The sequence below is a fragment of the Syngnathus typhle genome, linkage group LG17, assembly GCF_033458585.1.
Source record: "Syngnathus typhle isolate RoL2023-S1 ecotype Sweden linkage group LG17, RoL_Styp_1.0, whole genome shotgun sequence".
Classification (NCBI taxonomy): domain Eukaryota; kingdom Metazoa; phylum Chordata; class Actinopteri; order Syngnathiformes; family Syngnathidae; genus Syngnathus; species Syngnathus typhle.
In genome coordinates this window covers 2490283-2507643 of record NC_083754.1, presented here as the reverse complement: position 1 = coordinate 2507643, position 17361 = coordinate 2490283, and the positions used below count along the sequence as shown (strand labels likewise).

Sequence of the window (17361 nt, the reverse complement as noted above, 5' to 3'; positions counted from 1 at the left end):
CGACACAGGAATCGTATTCAAGTGCCAGTTTATCTCATGTCGTAGAGGTTCCGGGTTTTTCTTCTGGCAAGGAAAAAATGAACAAATCTGAATTTGTCTATGAAGCCACCTTGGCGCCACACGCATTTCACAATGAGACTTGTGAATCCTTTTTTATTTATTGACGTCTATTGTTGCTTTATCGACTTTGAAGGAAAGTGAAGATGAATGCGGAGGTGTGACGAGTGAGAGTCAGTCAGTTCTCCGCCAGGCCCGTGTTGCATTTGTGGCCCTTCTGTCAAGCTCTTGACAATTGGAATCGCAGCAATTGCTTGCATTATGCATACGAGTTCCTGCGTTTGCTTAAATCGACATTTCTACTGTTTTAAATAAAAAATTCAAGCAAACCGCAGCATGTGACCTCAATGTTGTTTTTGGACTTTTGCAAGAGTCAGCAGAGTCTAATGAAAATGAATCACAGCGGGTTTTCGACATTTTGACGTTAGCAGGAAACCATTTGTAACATCAGATGTATTTTATAATTATTGCTTCCAGCAGTCTGTTTTTTCTTTGCAGTGGACCGGACAGACGTGAATGTTTTTTTTTCTCATCTATGATATGGATTGAACCAGTTTATACCTTCCGACTAGTTGTCTTCGATGCAGGCGCAACCCTGAGCGACTTGCCTGGCAACGAGGCAACACGGCAGCCGGCGCCGCTCGCAAACTGGTTCCCCGAAAATTGTCATGGGACGTTCGGAGGATGTGTGTAATTTTCAGATTCATAGGCGGCACATCACACTCTGCTGAGCATTTATCTTGTGTGGAAACAGCCGAGGCAATTTCATTTTTTCCCCTCCCTTGTTGCCTTTCTCGGAAAAATCTGTTACCGTATCTGCATTTTAGCGCGCCCCCCCCCCCCCGACTATACCGGTGCCTCGAAATCATTTGGCCATTCATGCGTATGTGTGCACAGTCAGAGCTTGGGCTGGCTTGGGTTTGTTTCCCCCCTTCTTTGTTTGCTGTGGTAAACCCACGAGCAGCTGCGGGTGGTGCTGGTCCGGAGGGATTCTGAAGCTGTGTGTCCGTCTCTGTGCCATCCTCTGCCAAGGTGGCATTATGCAAGCAGGGCGCCTGGTAGAGGGCGGGTTGGCGGGGTGGGAGTGATGGCAGCCATACTAAAGATGGAGGCAGGCTGAGGGGCTGCGGGGGAGATTGATGCAAGGGAAGACTCACTCCCCTGAACTTTGTCTCTGTGTCAGAGTGGAACTTGTCGATTTGGCAAATTGCACGACGTTGCACACTCTCTGCCCCCCCCCTCCCTCCTTGCTTTCTCCATCTCATTGCCACCCTCCCTCCCTTCTCTCCACCACCATGCACCTCTCCCTCTGTCTCTCTCTCTCTCTCTTCCCTCCCTTTCAGCTCTTGCATTGGCTGAGCTACAGGCGTGGCGTTGCCAAATAGGTGGGCCTTACTCGTGCTGGCAAAGGCTCAAGCAATGGTTGGGGAAAGAGCGCGGCGAGGACGAGAGACGGCGAGCGGGAAAACAGAAAGAGAAAGAGAGAGAGAGTTGGAGAGAAAAGGGGAAAAAAGAAGCGGCACTCGGCTTTGCCAGCGGTCGTATGCGCTCGTCCAACATTGATTCGACTCTCTTTTTTCTCCCCCCCCCCGCACCCCCTTCATTCTGGGCTGTGCTCTCCCTGCCCCCCCCCTCTTGCCTCGGTGTGTATGTATGTGTGTGTGTCTTGCACCGGGCCCAGGGATCAGAACTGACACCACTACCAATTTACTCCTTGCCAAGGATTTTTTTCCAAGTTTTTTTTTTTTTTGGTGGGGGGGATGCACAACGGATCGTTGAATTTTTTAAGTGCATCATCTCTGTTGTATTTTTATTTTTTTTGCTATCCCACAGTGCAATACTTTTAATTATTCTGTTTTTACTGGACAGTCCTTTTTTTTCGACTTTTGCCAAATGACCTCCTGGCCAAGTTTCTTATTGCAGTGAAACCTGAACTTTTTCCCGCTTGAATTTTTGTTTTAAAAATCGGAGCCACTGCGGCTTATTCTGCTAATTATTTTTGACAATTTTTTTTCTCTCTTCCATTCTTTGCCAAACCAGCACTTGCTTTACATTGGGGAGCGTGTGAGGAAAAAAAAAAAAACTGTTGCAGGAGATTTTTTTTTTTCACTTTAAACGCTGTGCCAAATTTATGATGAGAGTGCAAAATGGTAACTACCAGGCCGTCTGTCTTCTTCTTGCAGTGTGGTGTTCTGTGACAATTTGTGTTTGCTTTCAGTTTGTTGTGGAAATGTGAGGCTGCTCGGAGCTCCTTTGCATAATAGCACAGACAGGAAATGGTATGGCCGATCTTTTAGCAGCACATTTCAACAGTGGTCTTGTGGCGGCAAAACTTGGCGATGCTGAGCGACCGGTGTGTGGCAAGGCTGGCACGGGAACGCTATGGCGAGATCTGGGCTTTGTTGCCCAGAGATATGTAGTGAAGGTATTATGGTTCAGCAGAATCATTTCTCTTTTACTACAGAAACTGGCAAGTGTGCACCGGCTGACATTTCCCAGATTTTGAAGTGACTCTTTTTGTATTTAGATTATTTTTTTTTTTATTTAGTTGTGTAAAAGGAACCAAAGGATTTTTTTTTCCTCAATTTAAATGATTATTTTTTTAATTTATTTCAATTTTAATACTGTTCTGTGATTTTGACAATGTGTTGTTTCAGTTAAATGCATGTTTCTAGATTTTAATTGTGTTCCTTTTGTTCTAAAATAAAAGAATCTTCTCTCGTCTCTTTCCCCAGGATGAATTTCATCCCTTCATTGAGGCCCTCCTCCCCCATGTCCGTGCCTTCTCCTACACCTGGTTCAACCTGCAGGCCCGTAAGCGCAAGTACTTCAAGAAGCATGAGAAGAGGATGACCAAGGATGAAGAGCGCGCGGTGAAGGACGAGCTGCTGGGAGAAAAACCCGAGATCAAGCAGAAGTGGGCCTCGCGCCTGCTCGCCAAGCTCCGCAAGGACATCCGGCCCGAGTTCCGCGAGGACTTTGTGCTCACCATCACGGGGAAGAAGCCTCCCTGCTGCGTGCTGTCCAATCCCGACCAGAAAGGAAAGATCCGCCGCATCGACTGCCTCCGTCAGGCCGACAAGGTGTGGAGGCTGGACCTGGTGATGGTCATCCTGTTCAAGGGCAGCCCGCTGGAGAGCACGGACGGCGAGCGGCTGGTCAAGTCGCCCCAGTGCTCCAACCACGGCCTGTGCGTCCAGCCGCACCACATCGGAGTGACGGTCAAAGAGCTGGACCTCTACCTGGCCTACTTCGTCCACACACCAGGTATGCAAATTATTCGCAGTCGCACACTTAGCTCCCCTAATTAGCGTCGGCGTCGTCACACAAAACAATCTGCGCGGCGTAATCTTAAACATGTCTCCGAGATTGATACGTATTTCTGGTTTTAAGAGATTTTGGGAATTTAACAGTCGGGATTAAAAGGCGTGTTTACCTAGGGACGTGTTTGCATGGGTACATTTGTCGGAGTATTTGCGTGCAAATTTTGTCTCAATCCAAACGTGCGCCATCTGTAAACATAAGCATCTGCAGACCTGTTTATCTGCGTGTGCATGCATGTGTATGCGTGAATTGGGGTGCCCGCGCGCAGCAGTATGTCATGTGTCTATAATCCATGTGAATGTTTTGATGAGATTGGTGTGTATCAGTAGCAGTGTGATGTGCATGGCTTTCTTTTTTTTTTCCTATTTGTGTGTGTGTGTGTGTGTGTGGCGGGCGGGCGGGAGAACCCAGTGACAGCTGGCCTGATCCCAGGTAGTTTAAGAGACAGGGAGAGTCCGCCTGTCTGTATCCTCAGCCTGAATGAATCCAGCTCAGCTCCCCCCCCCCCCTCCTGCAGCCAGCACGCGCTCATACACACACTTTCACCCGTTCACACACACCTCGACTTCCGCTCTTCAAAACAGACTGAAGTTAGTTGAAGAATGGGGAAAAATATGGAAAATGAATTAACTATAGCATTGCCATCTAAACTAATGGTACAGATAAATGCCTTAACAATATTTACCATGTATTAGTTGATTCGTCGCATCTGCCAAGTGCAAAAATGAAAAGCAATGAAAATTCCATTTTGGTGTTCATTGTATCGATCTTGAGAAATGATCATTTTTACTTGTCGTGCATCTCAAACCAAGTCAAAATAATAATAAAATAACATAATTTCCATATTTAAATGCTGTTTGTTAAAATAAATGCAATCAATCAAAATTATAGTAACAGTAAATGTGCATTGTTGGTTTTGCACATATTTAAAATTTGCACTGATTTTTTGCAAATTTTCCACACACTCACACACGCTGGCCCTTTTATTATGATCCCAGTTTCATTTACCCCAGACTGGCCTACAGTTACCGGGCCTTAATTCTTCTACTTGGCAGGGAGGTGCAGCCTTCCTCTGTGACAGAGAACCCATGCCAGGCTCTTTTCAGCCCAGTGTGTAACACTGCTTGAGTTTGCCGGGCCTCCGTGAGCGCCTCTTCCTGTTCCACAATGCGCCGTGGCCAACCGCGGCTCAGATTAGCTCCCAGCGCAGCCTGGTGCCCCTTCGAGTAAAGCCTTTATTTACCCGGTGCCAGAATCCGCCAGCCCAGTCAGTCGCACGCCGTTTCCTTGCTTGCATGCGCTGGAATAGACGTCATGGCTCTGCCGGGTGCTTACGTGAATTGTATTTAAGACATACGTAAGCATTGTGGGATAAATAGCTTTAATATTGATTATTATTTCTCAGAACAATTTTGCAGGCTTCCTCTGGCACCTTGCACAATGAGAACAGAAAGGGATCTTTTTTTTATTCATTCTAAGAAGATAAACAGAATCTTCACCTCTGATGCAGTGATTTGACACGTTTTATTCTTAGCGCCCGATTCCAGCATGTCCGCGTCTTTACGGAAGCTATCAGTTGCCAGGCCTGATGATTGGACCACATTCATCTTCACCCCCCCCGGCCAGCTCGTGCTGAAAGTGTTTCAGCACTCTTGTCCCGCTGATGTCACAGTGGCCAGCTGCAGGGGAGGCTCTGCTTTCAAGTGGTATGATTGACAGGACAGCAGATCCTCCCTCGGTTTAACCCCTCGTCTGTGGTGGCTTCTCTGCTTGTTTTTCCAAAATTTCCAGAATCACGCCCTCCGAGCGAGGATTTTACACTCTGCGTGACTGGACGCATTAAAATAGCTCCAGCAGCTCAGTTGGATCGGCACTTGTGCGCTGCAGCTGCAACCTTACACTAGCAAAGAGTCTTTTTTTTTTTTTTTTTCCCCCCCTTCTTATGATGAATTATGATTTATTTTCTCCTCACTTATTTTGCATCTGAAGAGTGTATATAAAAAAAAAAAATAACCATCCCGCAATATGTGTGAAGTAGAGGACATGCGGCGGGAGTTTTGTCTTTGAACACATTTATGGAAAATAACGTTTGGCTCACCATTCGGGCTCCGCTCTGGCCCAGAAGCTCAGATCAGGTCATGTTCTCCGAGCAAAGTGTTCCGTATTTGTCATTCTTACTCATCCACAGAGTTCCAGCATTAGTCATGTTTTGAGTCCGAGCTGTCTGGCTTCCATTACTTATGATAAAAATACATTCCCAAAACCAACGTGCGTGTTTTATGTGGACATTTTGGAAGCCAGAGCGCCGATATTCTGGCTCGGGTCCGTAACCCGGGGTGCACACGGAGCGATGAGGCGTGTTGACGCCGACGGAACCCGCATTCAGAAACGCTGCTGGTCAGACACGTTTCCTTCTCGTGTTGTCGTTTTTGAGTCATGGGACCGATGGAGGCCGAACTTCTCCGTGGCGGGAGAGTGACGGCGACACTGAAGCAGTGTTGCATACGGCCCCCAAAACTTGGCTTCTTTTCAGAGAAGTGTGTGTGTCTGTCTGACTGTGTTGCCGTGCGCACAGAGTAGAAGGAAACGGTAAACGGATTATAAATTCTCTGAATAAATCTTGGGAAAAAAAGTATGTATGCACGGTCCGATCTTGTGACCTGCTTTTTTTTTTTTTTTTTTTTTTACACGTGACATTCCTTTGCAATATTCCGTCGCTGTGACTGCAAGTCGACACACTGCTGGAAGCCCAAGCCGCTTCACATGCACTGTAATTATCCAGTTTAGTGAATAAAAGAAGACCCGATACACGTAATGCCGTGTGTACGATTAAATGAAATTAAATTTAGAAACAAAGGTCAAGTTTTTGTACAAATAGAAAAACCCGCTGTAGCAGAAAGTGATTAGTGGATTACCTTTATTTCCTAATTTCACTGTACAGTAGTTTCTAATTGTTTGTATAATTAAGGTTAATGAATAAATGCTATGCTCATCTTATGCTGTTGAGCGCCAATCTGCAGTGTTTTTTTTTTTTTTAACTCAATTACCAAATGTGTTAAATCGCAATTTATTTATTACATAAATGGTTAACACGCTCGGTAAAATAAGATAACTGCGTTCATTCATACTGGTGCATTTCTTTGACTATAAGGGATTTTTAAATAATAAAATAGTAGCAAATTGTTTGCTTTGTTCTCTCCGCGTGGGAATTTGCATGACTAGTCTGCGCCTTCTCTGTCCGAGCGCCAGGCCTGAAATCTGTCGGCTAAAAACATACCAAGCATGAGGGGCAGCTCGGCTTGTCCGCTTTCTGATCCCAGGGTCAGCAAACAGGCAGAGAGGGAAGAAGTCCATGAGTAGAAAGCAAAGACCAACGTCTTTGCCTTTTCCCAGCCGTTCCTTTCTAATCAGGCTCCCTCATTCCTTGTTCTCTCGGTCCGGTGGAGCAGAGCGTGACGGAAAAACGGTGTTTTGGAATGGCGCTCTGCATCCAGAAAATGGCACCGTAACATTAAATAGTGCAGATTTTATTTTTCATATTTATTGTGTATTATTATTTCATTTGATTTTTTTTTTTCGAATTTTAAATTCAGGAAAATAATCAATTTAATAATATACAGACCAAATGTAATCATTCAAGTAAATCATCGTAAATATTTCTAGTTTCTTCCATCTTAACGGCAATAAATGTCCGTCATTGGATTTAGGACGATGCAGAGCGTGGATATAAGGTACGAAGAAAAGCTTGGTATAAAGCTGATGCAGAATGCCACGCTGAAAACAAAGGGAGAGGGAGGGCAGATATTCAGGCTAGTGGCGCCGCTTGGCAGCATTTGGCACCCGAAGCCGCTGCTTCATTTAGAAGATGCCAGCTTTTCAAACCGACACACAGTCCCTGCCAACTTCTCTCCTTCTGATCCTTTCTCCCGCTTTCTCTCTGTCTCTCTTGCTTACGTTCGCTCTCATTTCATCACTTGGGCTCGCCATTGCTTTGTTTACGTTTCTCAACTCTGTGCAGCTCTCGCGCCCTTCGCCTATGGATGTTTCACACCTATGGCTTGCGAGAAATTTGAGACTCTCAATGTTGAAACCAATCTTTGATTCAGTTTTTGTGTGAGGAGAGATTATTTGAAAAGAAAAAGAAAGCATATTTTCTACTTTCCGTTGCTTTTTTTGGGCCCAGCAATGGTCCTATTACATTAAGTCAGGTCCGAAACAAAATGGCGGTTCAAGCATTGATTCTCTCTCTCTCTCTCTCTCTCTCTCTTTCTCTCTCTTTCTCTCTTTCTCTTTCTCTCTCTTTCTCTCTCTTTCTCTCTTTCTCTTTCTCTCTCTTTCTCTCTTTCTCTTTCTCTCTCTTTCTCTCTTTCTCTTTCTCTTTCTCTTTCTCTCTCTCTCTTTCTCTCTCTCTCTTTCTCTCTCTCTTCCCCCCCTCTCTCTCTCTCTTCCCCCCCCCTCTCTCTCTCTTCCCCCCCCTCTCTCTCTCTTCCCCCCCTCTCTCTCTGTGTAAATTTATTAAATGATGAATTTGTGCACACATACTTTTGTGTATATGTGTACATTCATATATATATAGTACATATATATATTCTCACACATGCACTAATACAAAGGACAGGTGCCTGATGGACTTCCAGGAAGTGAGGAATGTGCATTATTATTGTAGCGAGGGACAGAGACTATAGATACGTGCCCGTGAGTGATGAGCAAAATGCTAAACGCTGAGTTTGGGGGAAGACGGAATTACTCAATAATGATCAGAAAATTAGAGCCATTATTAGGGGGGGAGAGTAAACAGGCCTCTCAAAGTGTGAAAGGGCCCCATTCAGCTGGACCAGGAGCAGGACTCCTTTCTTCTTTTCATGGATCCACCCATGGCCTCAAGAGCCCAGCTTTTGTTTGCTGAAATAACAGAGTGAATATATGGGGCCGCATGGGGGGGCGGGGGGGCGGGTTCTCTTGAATCACAGTATGGAATAAAGCCTTAGACTGTAAAGTACACCACATACATAAAAGTCCTCGTTGGAGTTATCTATTCACAAAGTGATGATGCCCTTGTAAAAGTTCTAATTAGACTTGCCTGCTGATTTTTTTTTTTTTTTGCGATGCATTTGAATGAGTCCCGATGATGTTCGGAAAGTCGTACATGCTAAAAGTCGGCGGTGGGCGGAAACCAGGCGCAAACTTCTGTTTGTCAGTGTGAACGTTGAAATGAATGGCATGAGAAATAAAAGCGCCGCATTTCTGAGCAGCAAATGTGTCGCTCAGACAGTGAGACAGAAACTGCACAAGGATTTCAACTCTGAGAAAGTAGTTGAAGTTTCTTTGGAGTAATACTGTCACACGCTAGCTTTGTGCAGTAAATCAATCGTTTTCTATTTACGATAGGTGACTCATTTGTCCCATATTTTTGCATCTTATGTATTTCTCTGACGGCAATTAAATCCAGGCAGCAGCTCTCTGCTTGTGATAAAAAAAAAAAAACTGACAAATTCACTCACTTCTCTCTGTAAGATGAAAATATGATCCATATTTGTGTAAAAATTCTTGAACTGTGATTTAGGGTGTGCTCATCAAGTATATCATCTGTCAATGATTGTATTTTTACACAATCTACAGAAGTGTTGCCAAAGATTCATTGAGATAGACACATTAATGGGCCAGACCACCCCCAAAAAGAAAACCTCTGGTTATGAATCATAAAAAGGCCAACTGGTAGAGCCCAAAGAGATTAAAACAATGGGAACTCAAAGAAGTTGCATAACTTTGCTAAGGCCAAAGTAAAGCCTGGAGTTATTGTTTTGTTCAATTTTCAGCCAGGCAATAGTAGAAGGCCTTAGTTTGTTGGAAATTGCATCATCGCACAGACAAACAAGGGGGGGGGCTAGTTGGCCAAGGCAGTATAATAGTTTATTACTTTCTTGGCATGGCAGATAATAACAAAATCAGCCAACCTCTGAAACAATTTGTTTGTTATTTTTCTAATTTTATAATGGGGTAAATTATACAGTATCAAATTGTTAATGGGATGTGAGGTGCATTTTTATAGGTTGAAATTTGGACACAAGAGCAAAGTGAGTAAATTCTTTTTTTTTTAGCAAGACAAATCTGATTTTTTAATAAATTTTTTACATTATTATTATGATTATTATGATGATGATGATGATGATTATTATATTATATAATCTTATTTTTAACAAAATGGCTGAATAACTCAACACAGTGTTTGTTCATTAAGAAAGTATTACAAAGCCTCTCCCATGATGTGGCCTTAAGAATTATCATCATAATTTCCAAGTTACTCCCTTTTAAGTCCCAAACAGATTCTGCATTAAGAGCCGAGGTCAAAGCTTTAACACCACACATTAAATACTCAACCGACGTATTAATCTCGCCATTGCATGTGAGTTGTAGTTGAATTAGCATTCATAGGCATGCATCGCCTCGCATCCCCTCCGCTTTCATTTCTTTACCGCAATCTGCTTTTCCTCTTAAAAGATTAAGCCAAACTCCCGAGTGGCTCTCTGTAAGTCGGCCGGAGTCCGGCGTGTGAAGTATGTTTTTTCGGGTGTCGCGCATGTCGAAGAGTGTGCGCGCGCCGCCATGCAGAAACTCGTAGAAGCTGGCCGTGCAACAACAAACACTTTGCATTCGAGCGTGTGATGGTTCTCTCTGGACCGCCCCTCGCTCACCCGACACCTGAACCCACGTTGCACCTGATGCCTACACACGAGGCCCGTGTGGATACATGAAAAAGAAAATGCAAGCAAACATGGACGTGCACTCGTTTAAGCCATCTGGAGCCTCGCAGGTCATGAATGAAGTGTAAATTAGGCCTTCATTAGAATTGGAAAAATGGATTTTTATATAATGAAAATCCTTTTTAGGAATTATGGCTTTTATAAAGTGGATCTGCCCGTCGTACCTTTTCGGCTCTCCTTAATTAGTACCGACTTCGTCAGCGATGGCTTTGATGATGCTATTTTCCGTTTAAGTGCGACCATCTGATTGGTTTATCGCAAGCGTCTCTACTTGAGCTTCTATTCTTTTTACTCGACGTCCTTCAGGACAAACGTTCAAATCAAACGCACATTGATGCATGCCTAACATTGCAACTGAAGAGGGGAGTGAAGGTAGCGCGCTTAGTGTTTATTTAGCAAGACGCACTGATCTCGAGTATGCCATTAAAAGTAAGGGAAACAATTTCCCAGTAAGCCCATGAGGGAGGAGGGAAAGAAAAGATAGGGGCTTTCTGATGCATCTGAAACACATGTTGGTTTCAGAAGAAAAAAAAAAAAAAGAGTAGTTCCATGAAAGCACATTGACGTAAACTGGTTCCATGGAAGCAGTGACATTTGATTCTTTCAATAGCTCGGCTAACATCCGGCTAGATGTCCAATAAGGTTCGACTGGTCCCAATTTTTTTTTTATTAATAATGAAAATAGTAATTGTGTTAATTGTGGCAAAAAAAAACCTACAATCAAATCAAAAAGGACTCGTTTATTACAGAGTGTGATTAAAAGCGAAAGCACTTTTTAACGCCACCTGTCAAGTCTTAGTAGGCCATCATTGATGCGGCATGGTAACTGATACGTCTTTCTCTTCGGCGAAACGACTCCAAGACAACTTTAATCTTCGATCATCAGCACTATACGTCATAGCAACATGTGTATGTTGGTGGAAACGGGATACATGAGAAAAAAAAGGACTCGAGATCACGATGGATGATAGCAACCAAGCTCTCATTGTGCTGGAAGATTTTTATCAGTGGTTTTGGCTCAACAAACCTAAGACCCCCCCCCCCTAAAAATGTTTTCTCCAGACTTCAGTTTTTGTTTCTGTCTTTAGTCTCTGTTTGGCTCTGACTGTAAAGCAAATCCAAACAAGATCGTATTCACAGCAAAGGCATCGGGAAAAGAGTCCCTTTCCCTCTCTGCTTTGGACTTAAGTGGTTTTCCTCCAGCAAGACCTAAACAAACTTGCTAATGTGATTACGACAAAGCCGAGGTTTCTGTTTTGGATACGTACTTTGAAAAATTCCCTCCATTTTCTGATCGAGTGAAAGATTCAAGCGACTCAACCTGGCAGTTGGGAAGGAAAATCCTTCTGTTACCAACCACGATTATCTGAGCAATCTAAAGATGGTTTACACTGAGAGCTACCGTAATTTTCGGACTATAAGTCGCACCGGAGTATAAGTCGCACCAGCCATAAAATGCCCAAAAAAGTGAAAACAAACATATATATGTATATAAGTCGCTCCTGAGTATAAGTCGCCCCCCCACCCAAACGATGAAAAAACCCGTGACTTATAGTCCGAAAATTACGGTACTCTTTCTCTCTTTATAGTCTAAGTCTTGTGTTAAGAAGTAATCAAAAGTGTCTCATTTGTTAGTGTTGTTCGGTCTCGCTTTTATGGCAGCTTTGGTTGGATAATTTTGGCCAGCAAAATTTTGATGCAGTTGTAGAATTGTTTTCAATTAGCTTTATGGAGTGCAAGTGATAAATACAGTAGACCTCGTCATTTATCGGCATAACAACCAGGCCTGATTTTGAATTTATTTATTTTATTTTATTTTTCTTATTTTTATCCCGGGGGAAAAAAAGTGATAAATATAAATAAAGATTTATACAATATATAATGATCTAAAAAAAAAAAATCAATAACTAGTGCATTTGAAAAAAAATGTTAGTCTATGAAAAAGAAATTAAGATTTGAGTCTATGGTTAACTCAGCCAGTTAATACTTCGACAGAACAACGCAAACGCTCACACCCGCCACCATTTAGATCGGCATGTGCTCTGTAAGCCTGTTATTAAAAAGAAGCCTTGATGTGGTCGCTGGGTGGCAAAGCGTTGTATCACGACGACTTTCACTTTCTGACTACAATGGTTCCTTCTTCCCTCCTTCTCCATCTGGACCCTGTCTGGACCCATTGAGTGTTACAACCTCATAATACCAAATTGGTTGTAATTCCTGCGTTGTTTGATCATTTAGGAGCTCGACTTTAGAAAGTGTGCAAAAAGAGTCACACATGTTATGATTCAAAAGGTGTTTGGGCTCTTTGGCCTTGCGGCACTTTTGGAGTCAACAGGTAAATCCTGTTTCCATCAGGCCCAAGGCTGTGCTCATTTCTTATTTTGTGTACGAATACCCCTCCCTGGCTCGTCTTACCTAAATCAACCCTCCATCTCCTCCTAATCTTGTGCAAGCACTCGACCACATGTTGATGTCTCGGGCTACAGTGCCAGATTCCGTCTATATTTTTCAACTTACTGCACGCATAAAATCTTCACTGCTTTTCTATGTGTTATCTTGCGGCGCAGACCGTGGGGTCAATTAAGTTGACAAATGCAACGCAGAAGGGCACGGTGGCACTGACACGGTTATTTCAATATTGAGTGACACACTTTGCCCGAACAGTCAATGTACAGTTTTTTTTAGCACTAGCTTGACTGTTCTAGATTGGAAAGTCCTCAAATTTATCAATGCAGATTTTTGCTGGATTTCCTATTGATTTTGTAACTACCGTAATTTTCGGACTATAAGTCGCACCGGAGTATAAATCGCACCAGCCATAAAATGCCCAAAAAAGTGAAAAAAAAAACATATATGTATATAAGTCGCTCCTGAGTATAAGTCGCCCCCCCACCCAAACGATAAAAAAAACCGCGATTTATAGTCCGAAAATTACGGTACTATCTTTTAGTGTGCAAGCATATTTTTCTTGGACATTCTGCCGCGACATCCTCAAGGGCAAAGATTATTACTTGACTTCCGATTCATTCACTCACAGACGACTTTTATAATCTCACTCACACATTATTGTAATTATATTTGATCCTTACGGGAATATATGTTGAAATTTATATTCCAGATTGGATTTATTTTCAGTTTTGTCCTTAGTATACTTTCAAAGGATTATTATATTACCTTGTATATCAAACTGACCGATGTTTACGATGTTCCAGCTGCTTTCTTCGTCCCCCCCCATCCATGCATTTAGAGACCTAAAGACCAATAGTACTGCAGTGTTCTCTCTCAATCCATCTGTTCTCCTGGTGTGAGTATAACTTACAGTAGCGTGGAGGGTCTCTTGAGGTCAGAGAACAAAAATCACAAGGACATGTGGAATGCTGAAAAATGGCCAGTACAAACAGGCAGGCCTGGCTCTCCATCTGTGCAGAGCTCAGGAACCACCAACTACGCCGCCACTATCCAATAGAAGCTAAATTGATTTGTACTTTTAGCCTCTAAAGGCCAGCTCAAGAAATTTCACAGGATAAAAAAAAAAAAAAAGCTAACAATGGGTAAAAAGACAAGCATAGCATAATGACGTTTGATGACTCATGTCTGGTAACTTTTCATAATTCAATAATAATTCTTCTAAAGAGTGATTGCAGTATATGAGGAGCTGCTGTGACCTCAAGATTGTCTTAGTCATGCAACTGATTTACGCCGAGATTTTTTGCGATGAGTCGCTCGACGAGATGACACATAGCATTGTTTCATATTTTCTTTTACTTTACGTCTCGGGGCTCATTTCGTATATAATCAAGCTATTATCGGGCCTAGCGACCCAATGGCAATTTATGAGCCTCGGTTTCTCTCCTTGGCACGAGTCCACAACAATGGAAAGCATGTGGGTCCAGCAGGGCGCCAAAGCCACACAAAATGAAGGGAGCAGTTTGGGTTTCACCTCCGAGCTGCAGAAGAGAGAGAAAAAAAGGGGGGGATGTGAGGGCAAAAGAGAAAACAAACACAGTGGGATTGTTGAATTATGGGTAAAGACAGCTGAAGCTGACCAGGTTTGGCCTCCATGGTACAGTGGGGGGGCCTTATTGAAAAACAAGAAGTCCATGACTCAGTCTCAAGGCTGTCAAATTTTTTTTTTTGTTACCCCCAGAAATTGTAGAAAACCATATGCAGTTCGATAAAAAATAGAACACCTTTAAAAACATCAAACTTCAGAGTTCAATATGGTCATGCAAATGTTCCACGTATCCTCACTGTTATTGCCAAAAATGGAGGAGGCGGAGAACTGTGGCGAGCGAACGAAAGGAGAGATCTCTCCTCACATTTGCTATCAATTTAGGGCACTGAAAATAAGCACCAGGTTTCACTGGAACCGTGTGGAACACCAGGAATGTTTTTCTGTATAGAATTTTAGGGGGGAGGTGCAAGGTTGGAGGAGAGCGAGAGAAAAGGCTGCTCTATAGTGGGGGAAATAATGACAAAAATTGGGACGAGGCAAAGTTTAAATTAAAAAAAAAAAAAAGCGATTGTGGTTTAGCAATAGCACCTTGGGTCCAGATGTGAAGCCGTCAAACCGGTGATGTGAAACTCACGGATACGCTGACCCAGTTGACCTCAAAGAACAGAGCCCAGGACTCCAAAGTGTGATTTTAATTTTAAATAGCATCTATGGTGCCTTCCTTTTTCAAACCTGCAGCTCCATTTGTGATGGTGTCAGGGTCTGCTGGAGCGACCGGAGACTCCCTCAGGGGTCTTGCTAGGAAGAGAAATCAATACTAGCTGCGTCATTCCTGATTTCTCCAGAATTTCCACTTCTGGAGTTGCGTACTGAAGCTTTGCCACACTGAAAGTCTCGAAATGTGTCATCCACCAGTGTTGGATCAACAAATGCTTTTCGAAGCATGAGGTGGAGACCCAGACTCCAATTGAGCGGTTGACCCTCGGGCAAACCGGCTTCACCCATCGACAAAGTGCTCCTGTTATGCTGATAGAACTAGTCCAAAAGGACTTGAAACAAGGAAAGAGTTTAAAGAGCGAGCAGGCGAGAGTGGAGAAGGGAGGGGGGGGGCAGGAGACAGACCAGATGTGTCTTTTGTTTAGATTTGAACGGAGCGGAAAGGAGGGGTGTAGGAGTTTAGAAGGCAAAAGAGAGAGCAAAACCAAATGGGAGTGTGATTTTTTTTTTTTTTTTTTTTGGGGGGGGGGGTACTGTAATGAAACCAAGCATTCATAGCTAAGCGGCTGAATGTGGGGAGAGCGGCTTTGCCATGCAGTGTGTTATTACCTACCAGTGAAACCACATTCATTATACTAATTGCTACAATGGTCCCGGCGGCTGTGGGCTGGAGGAGAGGGAAAAAAAAAGAGAGAGAGGCTGAATTTGGAATATTTGTTAGGCTCATTGACTCCTAAATTCATTACATGTGTCATTATAGGTCATCGGGATGAGCTCCATTCTTTTAGTTAGAAAAAACGCTGATCAGCTAGAAGATTAGTTTGACCTCTAAATCACCAGCAGGTCAACATCGGCAGGAGTCCGTTAACACAGCATTCCTTTACAATCTCATGCCGAGGCTATTATATGGATATAATGACTAAAATGGTTGGAATTTCCTGCATTTTGCGACATAATAGTTGCGCTCTCAGCAGCCTTGTGTCAATATTTGACTCCATGTGTCCAATGTATGCATAGTTCTCTCTCCGAGAAGCCGAACGCGATGACAGTTCGAATATGCGCCGTGGCGAACGCACACGGACGCTATCGGAGCTCAATCTGCTGAGTGCTGGGCCCAACTCAAATCAGTCTCCCCAAAATATTGCCAGTTGTGATATCTGCAATATGGCCAGCAGTTGTTTGGAAAACATTAGCAGCACATTGCTGAATTCTTAAGTGCTCCTTCACGGGAAATGAAGGACTTAAGGGGCCCTATTTTGGTAGGCTGTGCTTGGGTAACAGCCGGTTGTCTTTTTTTTTTTTGTGCAGGGGAAATGGTTAAGTTTGGCGTGTTTGTGAATTTGGTAGATGCGCTATGCCTCATAAAATAACCAAAATGTTTTTTGCCACCCCAAAGAAAATTAAATCTTAGCGCCGCCTGTGATTTTGACAGAAATGTTTTAGGAAAAACTCAGATTCATTTCAGCTCATGTTATTTTTGTGTTACATTTTCATATACAGTGTCATCACCAAATGGAGAATGCCCAGTAACTTACACGGTGGTCCTTTTATGATCACTTTCAATTGTTGGACACAGTTTGGAAGCAATCATTCCCCTGAGCTATTATCATAATAGTGGCATCCCGTTCCTCTTTACGGCATTTGCTACCTTGTTTCTGCTACACAGGCCAAAAGAAACCTAGGAAGACTCTGGTCTGGCTACGTTAGCCAGTTTGGACAGCCAAAATAAATGTGAAACCCTCCCTCCAACCTCAGCCTTGGAAGTGTGCACTAGTGTGGTAGGAGACTTATGTTTGAAGGGAATTCCTGGATGTGGACTGGAGCATTCATGCAACACTTACTGTGCATTATGTTAAAGTGTGTATTTACACAGGTTGAATGGGTGCTTCATCATGATGATTGATCACAGATTCCCGTCAACTGTCAGGTGGATTTTATGTCGGTTAGTAATAGCAGGGCGGCAGTGACAAGAAGTGGAGAGAAATCAACTGCTTTGAGATGATGTTTTGGCACCGGCCGGCACTCTGGCTCTACTTTGTCACTAAAGGTTGACAGATCACGGATGATATCGCATTTCCTCGTGCTGGCATATTCCCCGCTTCACCCCCCCACCCCCCTTTGTGCCCTGAGGTAGAAAGCGTGAGGTTGTGGCTCCGATTGTTTCTGTTACTGTGTGGAAATAGATGCCACACTGTGGAGAGGATCACCACAACATCAAAAGAAGTGGGAAAAAAAAAAAGCAATTCGGCCTATTAAAGTAGAGAAAGTGCCTGGTAGGAATTAGCGAAGTAAATACCGCAAAATCGCAAGTGGATAAATCATGACATACTTTGTTTTGGACCGAATAAAAATGACTGAGACGTAATAATTAATTTGGTCAGAATGTTAGTATTTCTATGAAAAAAGAAATTTGAAGATGAAAAAATAAATAAATAAATAATATGAAAAAATGCACAAAAAAAAAAAATAATTCAAGCAAAGGTTTGCTCACCGCACGAGTAGATTTTGATCACAGTGATGACAGCTGAGCTGCCTCCTCACTGTTTC

At 43.2% G+C, this 17361-nt stretch overlaps 1 protein-coding gene across 17 annotated transcripts in view; it reads left to right on the top strand.

Annotated features, from left to right (window-relative positions):
* nfixb (nuclear factor I/Xb) overlaps positions 1-17361 on the top strand; it is a 90388-nt gene that overhangs the window by 25456 nt on the left and 47571 nt on the right. For 7 of the 17 annotated variants that reach the window (XM_061302377.1, XM_061302381.1, XM_061302393.1 and 4 more), the window contains one exon: positions 2793-3324. In XM_061302377.1, coding sequence (XP_061158361.1) covers positions 2793-3324 — 532 coding nt within the window. Of the gene's footprint in view, positions 1-1468; positions 2208-2275; positions 2483-2792; positions 3325-17361 lie in introns of those variants that run through there. The other 10 variants (XM_061302391.1, XM_061302390.1, XM_061302388.1 and 7 more) reach the window with 9 other exon arrangements.